This window comes from Eucyclogobius newberryi, unplaced genomic scaffold (assembly GCF_026437365.1).
Source record: "Eucyclogobius newberryi isolate DKJ021-1_F unplaced genomic scaffold, fEucNew1.0.hap1 SCAF_17, whole genome shotgun sequence".
Lineage (NCBI taxonomy): Eukaryota > Metazoa > Chordata > Actinopteri > Gobiiformes > Gobiidae > Eucyclogobius > Eucyclogobius newberryi.
Genome location: NW_027315801.1, coordinates 30,886,030 through 30,900,980, shown reverse-complemented (window position 1 = coordinate 30,900,980; position 14,951 = coordinate 30,886,030). Strand labels below are relative to the sequence as shown.

Here is a 14,951-nt window from a genome sequence, read left to right as displayed (position 1 = left end):
CAGCAGGAAGGAAAGACCTGTAAAACGTCTCCTTCACACAGCGAGGGTGGATCAGTCTCTCACTGAAGCTGCTCTCCAGAGCGGACAGAGTGTCCTGCAGGGGGCGACACTCATGGTCCAGCATAGATGTGAATCTAGCCAGGACCCTCCTGTCCCCCACCTCCTGCACCGAGTCCAGAGCACAGCCCAGGACGGAGCTGGACTTCTTGATGACTTTGTCCAGCCTCTTCCTCTCCCTCTCTGTGATGCTGCTGCTCCAGCAGGCCACACCTACAGGAGGGCTGAAAGTTGCTGGTTTGAACTATAAATAAAGTTTAAAAAATAAAAATTGTAATTATATAACCACAAAGCAATTAGTGTAACAGATAATTAAAAGGTGTTTCAGTTTTATGCTGCAAAAGTTTGGAAAAGTCTTCCAGAAGATGTGAGACAGATGCTACTCTGATAATGTTCAAATCTAAGTACATAAGTACATAATTAAATTATGTATTATTTATTTGCTTATGTTTTTTTCTGTTATGGGATTTTTCTCTTCTGTAAAGCCCTTTGAATTACTTGGTGTACACATACAGATACACTTATGTAGCCTTATATTTGGATATATCCTGTGACAGCTCCAGCCTCGTCTTCACAGCTGACTACAGTCCCCTTTACAGTACTGATGTCTGAAATGGCACAGTGAGTCACAGGTGTCCAACCCAGCCGTCTATTTTAATCCCCTGCATTTTGCGTTGTAGCCCCTGCAGCATTGTGGCGGGTGTGGATGACAATAGTTGGCCGTGCAGCTTTGGGGGACACTGACACTTCGGTTTTCAGATATGGCGCTGGATGCAATGTGAAAGATCGGCTGCCACCTTTAATTATGTGACAAGCCACTGATGAAGGGAACAAATAATGTTGTCATTCAGTTTCCTGTTGTGGCAGAGGCACACTAATTATCTCTCCCTTTAACTGATGCGTTTCGCTCAAAGTGCAGCTCCAAAAGTGAAAGACTTTAAGGGTATTTATGCAATAATACACTCACCTTTTAACAGCAATAGCCAAAATATACTTTGCCAACAAAATTGTACTTCAAATAGGATTGTACTGTTTAATGGCCCGACACTGGTTACATTTCATTCAGCCATACATGTTGAAAGACAATGAAGAAATGTATTATAAACTAAAATACTGATATTGAGCGTATGTTACCTCACAAATGCTTTCTGAATATCCAATCATTCATCTACTTGAGGGACAAACTTACTCGGTGAATGTGTTTTCCTGGATTTATAATATCAACAATGCTATCTGTGATGAGTGAAGTGGCCATTGTTTATCTGAAAAGCCTCGGGTCTTTATGACAGAAGAGTAAAGGGCTGTACTGGCGTATGGTGTCTCATCTCTGCCTGACTGTTGTCTCTCTTTCCAAAGTGCTCCCACACAGTGCTCCAGCTCTCTTTGTCACAGGTGGACTTATGCTTTGGACACACAGCTGGTGGTACAAAAGTCTTTATTGTTATCACAAGTTCCATGATGGCATTGCCACTGTGCCCAGAATGTCCTCCAACAAACACTTTATACACCTTTGCCTTTGTTTCATTCACAGACCTGAAAATGTCACATTGAGGTTCCTTGAAACACACATTTACAGGAAGATGTTGCTATCACCTTAAGCACTACAGTTATGCCTTTAGTTTCCAATGATATATAATGCAGGATGGATTTTTCTCTGTTCTTTGTTTTTGAATATTGTTGAGATCATTTGCGCTATTGCCTCCTAGTATATTGTATTTGTGCGTGCGATACATATTCATCAAACAAATCGGCGCACACCCGACATTTAGGGCTTGAAACAGTGGTTGTAAAACAGAAAGGTCCGGCGAGTGTCGGATTACACGCACATAGCAGAGGATGGAGCCCTCGGCCAAGGACAGGGGATTTTATGGGACTTTTGTAATGTAAAGGTCAGAGGTGAGATTGTGGAGGTGAAGAACAGACACAGGGCCATCTCTCTTCACAGATGCAGCTTGTAAACTTCCTGGATTCTTGAACTTTATTAAATACAGAAAAGGATCTGAGTTTAGTCATTATTGTAGGGAAGCCACCACAGGACTCAAAAGAATCTGGAAGAGAGGAGACGAGGACCATAGCATTTTCTTACTCAAGAGTATCATCACCAGGAAAGGACAGGACTACTTTGGCTTGAAATATACAAATAAAATATCTGTACTTTTATTCATGATAAGTTTGAAGTCATGTTGGGCCCCTCCGCCTTTGGGTTAATGGATTGTCTCATTGCAAAATCGCCGCAGCATCATCATTACAGACCGGACATGGGTTTGTGTGATAAAAATCTCATTTGTGTCAGATTCATAATGAACTACAGAGCATGTAATTATCTGATTGTTGTATAACGACTTTATACTATGCGTGTCATGCTCACAACAGACATAAGTGTCTATAGTGACTATCCAGAGATCTTATCAGGCTTAATGTCAACCCATCCCAACTCTGTGTGTGTGTGTGTGTGTGTGTGCGCGTGCGCGTGCGCGTGCGCGTGCGTGCATGTGCGTGTGTGTGTGCGTGTGCGTGTGCGTGTGTGTGTGTGTGTGTGTGCGTGTGCGCGTGCGCGTGCGTGCATGTGCGTGTGCGTGTGCGTGTGTGTGTGTGTGTGTGCGTGCGCGTGCGCGTGTGTTTTTACATGATCTGAACAATATGCCGTTATACAAAGAGTGAAGCCAACTGTGTTTACCAAGTCGCTGATGTTATGAACGCAATCACTTCTGCAGCCCTCAGCCCGTTATGGATGGAACTTGTCATTTCCACAGCAGGGCCCAGGGCTTTCAGTCATCTGTATGTGAGAGTGAAGCCTCTGTGGAGCGCGCACAAGCCTGAGTCTGACAGTGGGTTCAGAGGGTTTGGAGCTCCATGCAAGACACAACAGGAAAGTCATCTCAAATGTAAATCAGTCAAAAGAAGAAAACATTACTGATTTCTCTCTGTTGCACACTAGAAAATAGTCCATTAACATGCAGAGATAATCTGTGTGCAGCAGACTGAACAGAACAACCATGCTTCACAGGCCAGAACAGTTCAAACATTAAAATAAAAACATGAAGAGACACCTTTGCATGTTTAGATCTGAATGAATGCTTTTGCAAGCTTGGTGCTTATTAATGAAAGTATTCCAGTTAATCAGTCAAATCATTCAAACTTACCAACACAGCCAGTTTACTAACGTTAAGGGATAAGGCTAAAATAATGAATAATTAATCAACTTAGCTACTGTCACTACAGATGAATGTGCAACATACTATTACAGTAATGTTAAATCTTGATATGGTAAATAGGCTATCTGAGAGCAGAAAGATGCATGTTAGATTAGCCCAAAGTGTGGGCTAAGGTCTTTGAACCTAATAATGATTTTTTAAAGCAATAAAGCTTTTTAATAAACTGCGGAAAGCTACTCTATGCAAACTTCACAATGCAAAACGAGCAGCTTACCAGGAAAATCTTCAATCAACACATGCCGACACTTCCTCTGGGAGGAGCGCCGGCACGTCTCGCATGTGTCACAAATGATCAATACCTGGACCTTCATACAGTGAAAGCAATAAAAGCTGTTTCTACAAGGTAACAGCAGCAGCAAATTAGCCGCGTGCTCCATGAATAATGCGTTTCATTGACTCCAGAGAGAGAACACAACTCCCGCCAGCGGACATTCAGCAACAACTTTTTTTTTATTGTTTTTGAAAAGATTTTCATATCACCTTGGTTGAGGTATTTTGCATGTCAATGATTTATGACTAAACTTCACTAAACATGAGTGCACAGAGGATATCCAACCAACCATTGACAGTGTGTGTTTTAGGCTTTATTAGATAGGATAGTTGTATGAGGTGTGTTTTAGGCTTTATTAGATAGGATAGTTGCATGAGGTGTGTTTTAGGCTTTATTAGATAGGATAGTTGTATGAGGTGTGTTTTAGGCTTTATTAGATAGGATAGTTGCATGAGGTGTGTTTTAGGCTTTATTAGATAGGATAGTTGTATGAGGTGTGTTTTAGGCTTTATTAGATAGGATAGTTGTATGAGGTGTGTTTTAGGCTTTATTAGATAGGATAGTTGCATGAGGTGTGTTTTAGGCTTTATTAGATAGGATAGTTGCATGAGGTGGGCAAGAGACTGGAGAGGTACAAGCTGCTCACATGGAGCGCACATGTGCTATCCACTCGGCCACTGAGCGGCACATAAGACTAAACTTTTAATAGTAAATGTAATTTAAAGTCAGTTACTACCCCTGCATATATCCCTTGGACATTGATTTAATCCTTTGTAACAGAGCACATTTATGAGCACATTGATGCTGTTAAATGAGAAGAAGAGGAGGTCGAGACAAGGTCCTTCTCGTCAAGCCTGCAGGTATTCACAGTGAAGTAATGAGCAAAGACCTCCAGTTATGGCTTTATCAATAACATCTTTGGACATGTTTGTATACGCAGAACACTCAGGGTATATTTTGTGAGGGCTGCACTGCATCAGACGATTATATTATGTGTGTCTCTGGGCTGGAATCATCTGAATATGATGTATATGTCTGTAAAAAGGGTCATGGCCTTTATGTCTTCACATGAAAAGTTGAATTTCTTCAAGGCTATAAAAACTATAAAGCAGGTTTTACTTTATAGGCAAGTTGTAAAAAAAGTTTGTATATAATTGTCTATTACAAAAGACAAATGAAGGTGTAAGTAATGGTTTACTACTGTAAGTCATCCCATCCACATTGACTGTTTGTACAATGTTGTCTTACTAAAACCTGACTATCTACACCAAACCTGAAGTCTGGCTTGAGCGTAGTAGAGCACTGATATAACATTTAGGTGCCAATTCCATTTTATGAACTTTAGAAATGTGTGCAGTATTTTAAATGTGATACTAATGCCTGGTGTGCCTCTCCCTGAATTTGGGGAGGCACAGCCCCAGTAGCGCTTAGCAGTTATTTTTCATGGCACTCCTCAGGTCTGGTTCGGAGAGACTCAAAGAACAAAGGCTTATGACGAGGTTTATAAGACTGTATACTTCACTTCAGTCATTTCAAGTCTAGCTAACATTTTGCAGAAGAATCAAACGCCTGGATTTCTTCTGGTGATTGACATGACGGCTGGTTGTCAGACTGTAAGTGAGTCACGGTCTAGGCTCATCAGGATCCTGATTACACCTATTTTATGTGAAGAGAGACACCGAACAATGCAGTGATGACTTACACACGCTTGTGAGTAAAAAAAGATGATTGTTACGGAATGATGATAGTGTTATGCACTATCATCATTCATTATGTGTGTTTTCTTCTTATTAACACCAACAGTCATGGAGAGGGTGAATTTGACAAGAAAATACCAAATATGTCGAGACAAGCCTTCAGAGTACGGACAATGACGCGTCACGGGGAATCTAGGAGGTGCCATGGTTTCGAGATGCAGGAAGAAAGAGAGAGATGCAAGGCTTTGAAAAAAATAAATATCCTACTTATGAGTCGACAAGCTCAATTTACTGTAATCCTAATAGACTTTGGGTGCATATCAATGTCCGTACGAACCCCTCTTCAAATTAATATTTTGATGGAAGTGACATTTGCGGACCTCGGAAGTCACAGATCAGGCCTGAGTGGGAGGAATCACAAACACACCCATCAAAGTCATTTTCCATGCCCCAAGGAGTACTCTGGGTGAAGTAGACCCTCTCACTTATACAGTCTCCCACTAGATTAGCGCCCATTAACTCAATTATTGACAGGTGAATCTTATGATCTTGCCGAGCCGAGCCGGGAATCAAGACTTTTTTAGCCGTGTGTCGCCACCAGCAACAGAAAAACAGCAGGAAGGGCCCAGTCGTGTGAAAAGAGGTGTCGTGCCACACAGTTCACACATGTGCAATCCTCTTTGGACTAACTGATATTAGCTAAATCAAAATTTACACCCTCCATTTTTTACTCTCGCCATCACACATCTATTATAGTAAGCCCCTTTATGACACGTCATCTATCACAGCGTGTTCTCCCTAAAAGAATGGCTGTGTTGCCCGCCTCAACAATGTACATTACACTTCCATTTAGAATCACAACAGTATCGGGAGCCGCAGCGAAAAAATAATTATAACATCTTTAGAAACATGTTGCAAATTGTGAATGCTTCTAAAAGTCAATAAAACACAGTCACGGCATGAATAAGTAAAGATATTGAATCAGGAATGACAAAAGGCATAGAATTAAAGTCAAAAGCTTTCCAAAATGTGTCCATGGCATGGTTTTTAGGGTTGAGACGTTACAGTTTCCATGCTTTTTACAGAAGCCTTTTACAGTTCTATAATTGACTGGGGAAATCATATTAAATCAATAGTAACATCTGTAGAAAAAGGTCCTTTACAGACATTCATGTCCTAGTTATTCTACGCTTTTAGCACTAACTATAATCATTATGAAGGTTGAACAGGAGCAGGATTTTAGCTCCTCCATCTCATTTTCATCACAAATCATTCTCTCTTTCAAAAGCACCACAAGGTTGCATGAGTATATTTTGCACTTAATAGTAACATAACATTTTAAGGATGTGTTGGCCCTGTAGGGTTTAATAGATGGCGTGAAATGGGGAGGAGGCTTAGGAAGGATATTGCAGGAAACCATTGAGAGTCGTATTCGAACCCATGACATGACAGCACCGAGTGGAACCAAATAGTGACACCATTGGTTTGAAATGAGTGAAGTCACTAAATATCTGCTACGTCAAACATAGGCCAATTGTTGGAGGATATAAAGCGTTACCTGCAGAGCTGCCTCGCTTGTTGACGTCCCAAGCTGTGGGCGTCACGCTGCCCTGTCATGTTCACAAACCTCTTTCAAAATCGCAATGTGACGTCGCATAAGTCGTTTTGAAAATGAAACACATCGAAATCCAACAGAAGACATCGCTGCAAACTGGTGAGAAAACCAGCGGCTACTTGTGACTATACCTGTGATGAATTGTTTTTTTTTTCCATCCACAAACCTGCGGTGTATCTTTTGGGCTTTGGGTCTGAAATGTACATCCTGTCATGTTATGTTGTGGATAAACAAGCTCACGACACAGTGGCATGGAGCTGTCCAAAAAGATGATTCAGTCTTGATTACCTACGCACATAAAAACAACTCATTAATAATGTAATATGCAATTAGTGACTTCCCCACTTCAGAGACAGAGCTCCCATCACTGGATCCCCACCCCTCACTCTGTGCAGGAACTGGACAAATATGGGAATGGGAAGTCATTACTAAAACATGGCAAATATGAGCTTTTGTGAAATGCACAGGTCGAACTGGTGCAGAGTACTTTGTTGTGGGTGTCACATCCTGTAAAGTGAGCCCTTGGTCATAAATCCTCACCATTTTTACTGCCATGATCTAAGCTCCACTAAAATATTCATGGTTTACTATTTATACTTAAGTGTGATCGCTTGTGAAAATCATAGGTTTGCAATGGAGAATTAAGCTGCTGTTACCAATGAGATGGGCTCTTTTGAATTCCTATCAGTATTCTATGAGTATTATTAATATTATTGTAAAGATTCCTGTTTATTTCCTGTGATATTTTGAAAACTTTGCTCATTTATTTGTTTTGTGGCAACGGTTCTCATCAAACCCACGGATAAAACAAATGTACAATGCAAAGTTTCAACTCTGCGCCATCACGAGTCCTAACACTTGTCACAGTAATTTAGGGACAAATCCATCCATCACCAGGGAAAGTGGCGTGTTACACATTGTGTCAATATTGCAACGAAGATGTGTCTGTCCAGATAACTATTGTCATGACAACTCATCCTGCTGTCAAACCCTGTCATCCCATGTTAGGTAATGGCACGCTTGAAATTCACATCATTCATCCAAGATAAGTTAAAACGATCCCACATTCAACAGCAGGTGTTTTACTTTTGAAAAATAGATGTAGATGATGTGCAAAAAAGCGTTGAATCCATTAAAGAGTATCAAGTCCATTTTCTGTGTGAATGAATACTGTGCATAGTATTTGAAACCACAGGGCTGTGCGTGGACCACATTAGAAGCAGCTGCTATCTGTGTAATTACTTCCTAAAAAGATTAGTGCGTTGACCATATTGACAGGAGTGACAAGAAAAAACGGTGACCACAGCTCGCACTATAACCAGCAAGGTCAGAGTCAACTTCAAATATGCTCCATTAACTCGCACAAAAAAAGACTAACGTCAAACCGTCAAAGTGTTGGGAGTTTGGACGCAGAACGTGACGTCATGGGGACTTTTTGCGCCCCCTTTTTTGTGGTAGGGGGGGGGGGGGGGTGATGGTGATGGTGGGACGTCGCATTGGTCATCAGTGAGCGAGGCTATACGTAAATCTGAGCACAAGGCGATATAAGCACTTGTGGTCCCACCTACGCGTCAGTCTCTGATTGGCACCGCGCAGGTCTCCAGAAGGCACCAAGAGCAGGGGCAGCTCAGGATCTAAACCAAAAGGGCAAGAGTGTCAAACTGGTCAGACTTTGTGCCATTTTCATTTTATTCTAGCCTTCTTTCCTTAGAGAGCCAGAGAGAAATGACTGTTTTAACCTGTTGATTTTGTACTTTTACGCACAGATTACGCACAACTTTGGCGCGCACTGAGGGCTGCTGCGGCTCCAATATAATACGTTTTTTTTTAACCGTTTTTATTCCCTCCCCCCACACACAGGTCGGTGCTAAAATGAGGACAGGTTTGCTTTTAGTAGCGCTTTTTCTTGTCATGAAACTTCGGTACAGCCAGTCCAGATGTGACGAGCCGGACGCGCGCACGTCAAGTTCAGAAGTAGGTTATTTTCTTTGTTTTTATTCCATAACGTCCGTATCCTTTTTACCTTTTTACTTAAATAACAAACAAAAAAACTGTGTGTCTTTGTAGCAGACCGTTGACCGTTTGGATAATCTTAAAAGAAGCATTCTGAAGAGATATAGTGATTTGGATTATGACAGCTTTGTGGGTTTGATGGGCAGAAGAAGCGCGGGTAAGGGTGTTTTATTCAGGTGGAGATGGGCTATTTTAGACTGGTGTGTGTTTTAAGATGTGCTTTATTATTATTCTACAGAACAGAACCCAGTCCAGCCCCCAAATAAGAGTAAAATCAGATGAAATATTCTACTTCTCTACAAACATGGCTTTAATGCTTAATTGTAATCACTTCTCTTCTTTCATCAGGGGAAATGCATGACATCTTTGTTGGTCTGATGGGGAGGAGAAACTCTGAGTCTGGTAAGTGCACTTTCCCCACTGATATTCACTATGCCTTTGTGAGCTGTGCATACATGCATTTTGGATGGTACATTGCCTGTGCTGGTCATCTTCTGCACAATATATCTTTACGAGCCCTCCTGGTAATATGTGCTCTCACAGATACTGGCCCTTGGAGGAAGGAGAGCCCAGAGAGGAGAGGGATTTTTCTCAACAAATGCAGACTGAGGTGAGTGATTCTTTTATTGCCTACTCTACACCTGCAGAAGTAGCTCTTTAACTGGGTTAACCGCATTGTTTTTACTTTGTGCTCAAAGACTTGTGTATTTTGTGGAAACATTTACATATGTTCCCTCTTTTTGTCACAGGTTTCTTCAGGGTCTGTAACGTCATTATGAGTCAACTCCTTTATTATTGAAGACAGTAAAAGGACCACAAGAAACCGTTCAGTAAATGTTTGACCTAATACGCAACGAACTACAGTAAAATTACACATTTAGGACATAGTATGCCATTTTGCTAAAATGTAAAATAAAATATTTTTTGTATACTTATAGATTATTGTTATTGGTTGGTCGTGTCTTTTCCCTGTCTGAAATGTTGAGTCAAAGTGTTACATAAAAGGTTACAAAAGGTTTATTGATTCTTGTATTGTACATTAATCAAACATCAGAATTATGCCATGTCTCACAGTAAAAGAAAAGGTCTCAAAATGCACTCATGCCTTCTTAAGAACAATGCCTGATGTGCATTTAATAAACAAGTTTAATAAAACAAACTGGAATAACACATTGTTGCATTTTATTTTCTTCCCCCTGATTTATCAAGAGTCAATTAGAAAGACCCAGTTGTGGTTTGTAAAGAGCAATTTAAAAAAAACTAAATACAATTATTACAAAATCTAAGAAGTTTCTATTCGATAAGTAAGGGCGTGACCTATTGTAGTTTCATAAATAGAACCATAATATTTAACCTCACACATCTTTCCATAAGATGTACAATAAGTCCAAATCAAACAATGTGTTTTTTGTCCTGAGTATTTCTAAATCCACTGGCAGCTTGTGATAATCAATGCTGCGGAGTTATTAAAGCAGCAGTTGCATTCTCCTTATGGCTATATTTGGGACTAGTTTCCTTCGTTTTGGCCGTGGTCCGGTTCAAACTGATGGAGGCGTCCGCTGTCGTGACGTCCCTCCGGGCCGTCTCCCCGTGCGTGTGGGAGAGCGAGGAGGTGTGGAGCAGACTTGGGCGAAGGGGGGGTCGGTACCGCGGCCTGTATCCGTACGCCCTCAGGTGGTAAGCGTAGTACTCCAGGGTGTACATGAGCTCTGCCTCCACATAATGGAACGACACCGCCAGGTCCGAGCAGCACTGAGGACCCTGGGAACACCACACAATGACGTGAACTCATCAAAAGTGTATAATTAAAAATAGCTTCACAAATTTAAATACAGAGCCCTTATAAACAACGACTGACTGCAGTGTACACAGATGTATATCACACTTTTACTGTTATGTCGAGCTTAAATAAATGTGAAAACATGAAAAAAGTTCAAGCAGGCAAGCATTATTCCAATATAAATGTTGTTCAATCCAATCTAAATTAATACATTGTTGCATGTGTAAAAGGGCAATTCAAAGTCCAATTACCAAATAAAAACAAATTAATTGTGTAGCATCTAGATTAGAAATGTATTTGTTAACAAGAAATGATGAAATGACCCTCTTTTGATTTGGTACAAAAACTCAATTACTCTTATACAATACCAAGTTAAATCCAGTCACCGTCTGACACAAACAGTAACAGCTCCTCTCATTTTAATTGCAAAGCACAATAAATTATCAGCAGCATCAGCAACAAATTGAGCAATTTTCCCTTTTGTTGATGGAACATTGTCTCTGCTGCAATCATGTACTCACACTGTGCTTGGGTCTATTTTAACACACCGCTTTCATTTCAAAAGGTCAGGTGCAGATGACAAATGGGCAAAAGAATCAATTATTAATTTGTTCAATGCTTAGTATTAATCCTCTGACGTGGAAGAAGACCATTTTGCAGTTGTATGCTAAATTGTTTAACGCAAAGAATGTGATGATATCATACTCCCACTTTTATCCTGTACATTAGATGTTATTTTCTTACTAAATATCCAAAATTTGGTTATTGGTGACTAGGTCCTTAAACTCATTAGTTGGGTGGGACGAGACCCGTGGATTGAGTTCTCAAAAGCAAAGTCAAGATTTTGACCCAATTCATTATAAATAAATGATGTGGTTCAGTTACCAATTACTACAGCTTCTATAGGAGGAGTAACTAACCAGTATTAACTCATTTTAAAGTAGAAAACTCAAAGGATAATTTATCTTGTCTGCACAATCTTGTGTCCATTTTATCTCTCAAAACCTTGTCCTATCCCTAATAATAAAAAAGTGAATTAACAGTAAACTGTCACATCATTATGTCAGGCCTGAATAGAATATTGAGAGTTACTGTGTGGCTAAACTATCATTTTAAACTGATACTTGCCTCGACAATTGGGTAGTAGCAGTAGCTCCAGAGCCAGAAACTCCTGGAGAATTTCCCTGTTAAATGGTGCTCTGGCACAAAAGGATGAAACGTCTCTCTCTGCAAAGTGTCTCTGGAATCCCCCGCCATGACGCCCATCCTCTCCAAGCACTGTCCCAGGGCGACGTCCTCTACTGGAGTGGTGTGTGTGCAAACTTCAGTCCGAAAGCCTTCCACGAACCTGCGCAGAGCCTCTTTACTGAGCACGTAGCCCGCCCCGCCGCTCATGTAGCCCTGCTTTGTGTACGGTTTAAAGCGTTTGCCAAAATATACTGGCTCTTCCGGAGTGCGATTGGACAAGAGCCAGCGCAAGTTGTCCACGATCACAAAAGTGTCATCGTCGGCTTTGAGGAACCAGTCTGCATCTTTGGAATGGTGCTGGTGGACATAATGAAAAGCACGGATGGTTTTCCAGTAGAGTTGGTCACGGCCCTCCTTGGTGCCCAGGCCCACAGTGGGGAAGTTGGTGTCCTCCTGAGAGCTCATGAACACCACCAGGTTACAATGGCGACTCCAGGTGGCTCTGACGTGGCGCGCTCGACTCTCCAGATTGGACGGCCCCGTCATGACCCAGCACAGGACTCGGACTTTCTGGAATAAGGCATCTGCAACCTGGCTATCCTCCTCTGAAAGGACACACGGTCAGATGTAGGGTTAGAGCTAGAGTTAATTTTGTGGAGCAACAATGTACTGTATGTCCTCCTTTCTCTCTCATCCCCATTTCACACTATTCTTTCCTGTCGTATAAAGCCTTTGGATTTCCCACAGAAGCTATATTTGTACATTGTAAAACAAATACTTCCCAAGATAATTCATAAACATCAGTAACCTTTTCATTTTAACACAAATGTGCAATAATTACATTACCTTACAAGGAACCTTTAATTACAACGCAGTACGATGGCTCTTACCTTTACTTCAGCATTAATATTAATCTAAATATTTTCACACACTTAATTTTGCTCATAATAGCTGTGACCTAAGCTTCATTTTGAATACGGATGTGCTCTGCAGCCTCTGCAGTGAGTGTTGTCTTCCAAATGTAATTTGGTAATTCAATTATATATTTATGTTTAAAAACTGTTGTATTGCTGAATAAATAAAATTATTTGACACTGTGACAAAGTTAGGCATAAAAAGTAAGGTTGATCATTGGTTTATGGCTTTGGGAAATGGCAGACTTGTGGTTAGTTTGTCAGGCATCTGGTCTTTGTCCAGTAACATATTACATTAACAAACATATTGTAAAAAGTGTTTTATTATATTTATTCTAACACAGTAAGGTATTTCTATTGTATGACCAGGCAAGAATTATGCATTAAAAAAATTAACCTTTTGTGTGTTTATTTTGCTAAGCCAGTTCTGAACTCAAACCACGTCTCTCACACTGGGAAACTAAAGGACGAAACAGAACATTTCCTTTGCTCTAAGCTCAGATCCGGAACACAACATAACAATTCATATTGTGGATGCATTTGTAGCTTATATTTGTATTAGAAGTATTAGTAATTAAAAGGTTTTCCTTTTGTCATTATTGACATTATTGACTTGACACGGCCTCAGTGGAATCCTCGTGTCTCATTGTTCAAACTCTGCTCATCAGCCGCAACAGCAAAACATTCTTTGTGGCAGAATAATTTAAAGGTTTTTTCAGTCTGTTTTTTTCTTAATAGTCCTCTTTTGTTTCTTAAGTCTGAACATTTGTTTATTGATTAGGACTAAAAAGTATTAGACAAAAATTAAATAAAGCTTTTATGCAAGTACATTTTTTGTCATTATTGTACTGTAAGTGTAAGGTAAACCTATATTTTTAAAAGAGGAAAAAACTAAAGAAATGATGGGGTAGTGACAATGTGTAACCTTTACATGGTAAAAAGAAGTACAGGAAAATAGTCAAATGTACGTAACTAATACACAACCATATCAAATGTAAGAGGACAGGTTACCCTAAATACAGTACAGGGAGGTATACCTTTACTCTTTTTATGAAGCAATTTTTTTACTTGATTAACTTTCATATTTTTTTCTTTTCTTTTAACTGACTCAATACAGTGTCATACTATTAAAAATACATCTTGCAAACCTCTCACTTACGTATTATACAGCCTGGGACTATAGGCTGTTCTTTATCAAGGTGAGTGAGAGGAATAATACAACCATGTTCCTCACTGATGCTTAGTACAATTCCTTTTAGTATGACATTGCTTTTAAAGACCTAAGAAGCAAAGGTAGTCAGGTTCAGAATATACACAGATTCATACTTTTCATATGTCAAGACATTTAGCGCACCTGTGTGATGAGGATGCACAAGGTTGACAAGAGCTGAGCCATGTTTCTTCCAGTGGGTCAGTTTATCTTTGAAGACCGTTCCTTTCTCTTGGGCCTCGGTGAGCACAGGGTAGCTCCTCTCGAACCACACCTGGTGCAGGTACAGGTACACACAGCACAACCCAAGCAGGAAGCCCAGTGTGAAGGCCCCTCTGGAGCTGGACCCCCTCATCTCTGTCCCGCTGCTCTCACTTAAGACATGTCTGCAACACAACACACCACAAAATAAAGACCTGGTGGTATGACAGCAATAGGTATAGGTATTACACACTATACAAGGTTATTTGAAGCACAAGAATAAAAACAACAGTTCACTTTGCTTTTGTGTATGATTATAATAAATGAATGGCATTTGAATTTAACCATGTCTACGCGCAGTAATATAAGACGCTGTAACACAAGGGATAATTTGTGCAATTTAATATCTATTTACTAGTAGCCACGTGCAGCTTAAATCATCCTGGAAATGGTCTGCTCATTTACCATTGCCTTGTGGTCTTTCACTCATGAAGGCGGTGATCCTGTCGCTCCAGAACACGTCGTGGCGTCTGCACGTCATGTTCCCTCATTGTGCTGCGCGCTTTGGAAAAGACTGTCGCTGTTGCTGCTAAATAAGATGATTAGAAAGAGAAATCCAGGACAGATCGACATTCTTTAGCATCACAGGCTGAGCCCCAAAAGCTGGGCTCTGATTGGTTATTGCGGCGTTACGTGAGGTATTAAGCGAGCCCGTCTTAGACACGGCGCATGCGCATAGATGGCTGCGTGGATGGAATAAGAATGTCCTTTTTTAATTTAGACTGTTTAT

The 14,951-nt window shown here is 40.6% G+C and overlaps 2 protein-coding genes across 3 annotated transcripts; one reads left to right on the top strand and one right to left on the bottom strand.

Moving 5' to 3' along the window:
- The first annotated feature begins 8,450 nt into the window (after positions 1-8,450).
- On the top strand, positions 8,451-9,805 carry tac3a (tachykinin precursor 3a). Its single transcript, XM_072448579.1, has 7 exons — positions 8,451-8,519; positions 8,716-8,829; positions 8,923-9,025; positions 9,107-9,136; positions 9,217-9,270; positions 9,412-9,478; positions 9,618-9,805. The coding sequence occupies exons 2-7, from the start codon at positions 8,728-8,730 to the stop codon at positions 9,634-9,636; spliced, it is 375 nt and encodes a 124-aa protein (XP_072304680.1). The 5' UTR covers positions 8,451-8,519; positions 8,716-8,727; the 3' UTR covers positions 9,637-9,805.
- A 361-nt stretch (positions 9,806-10,166) lies between these two features.
- Positions 10,167-14,678, bottom strand: c1galt1la (core 1 synthase, glycoprotein-N-acetylgalactosamine 3-beta-galactosyltransferase 1, like a). Of its 2 annotated transcripts, XM_072449958.1 has the most exons (4): positions 14,627-14,678; positions 14,105-14,346; positions 11,777-12,441; positions 10,168-10,629 (listed from the first exon to the last, which is right to left on the bottom strand). In XM_072449958.1, the coding sequence occupies exons 2-4, from the start codon at positions 14,313-14,315 to the stop codon at positions 10,318-10,320; spliced, it is 1,188 nt and encodes a 395-aa protein (XP_072306059.1). In that variant the 5' UTR covers positions 14,316-14,346; positions 14,627-14,678; the 3' UTR covers positions 10,168-10,317. The 2 variants fall into 2 exon arrangements, with proteins under 2 accessions (XP_072306060.1, XP_072306059.1); XM_072449959.1 differs by lacking the exon at positions 14,627-14,678 and having other exon boundaries at positions 10,167-10,629; positions 14,105-14,342.
- Positions 14,679-14,951: the final 273 nt, after the last annotated feature.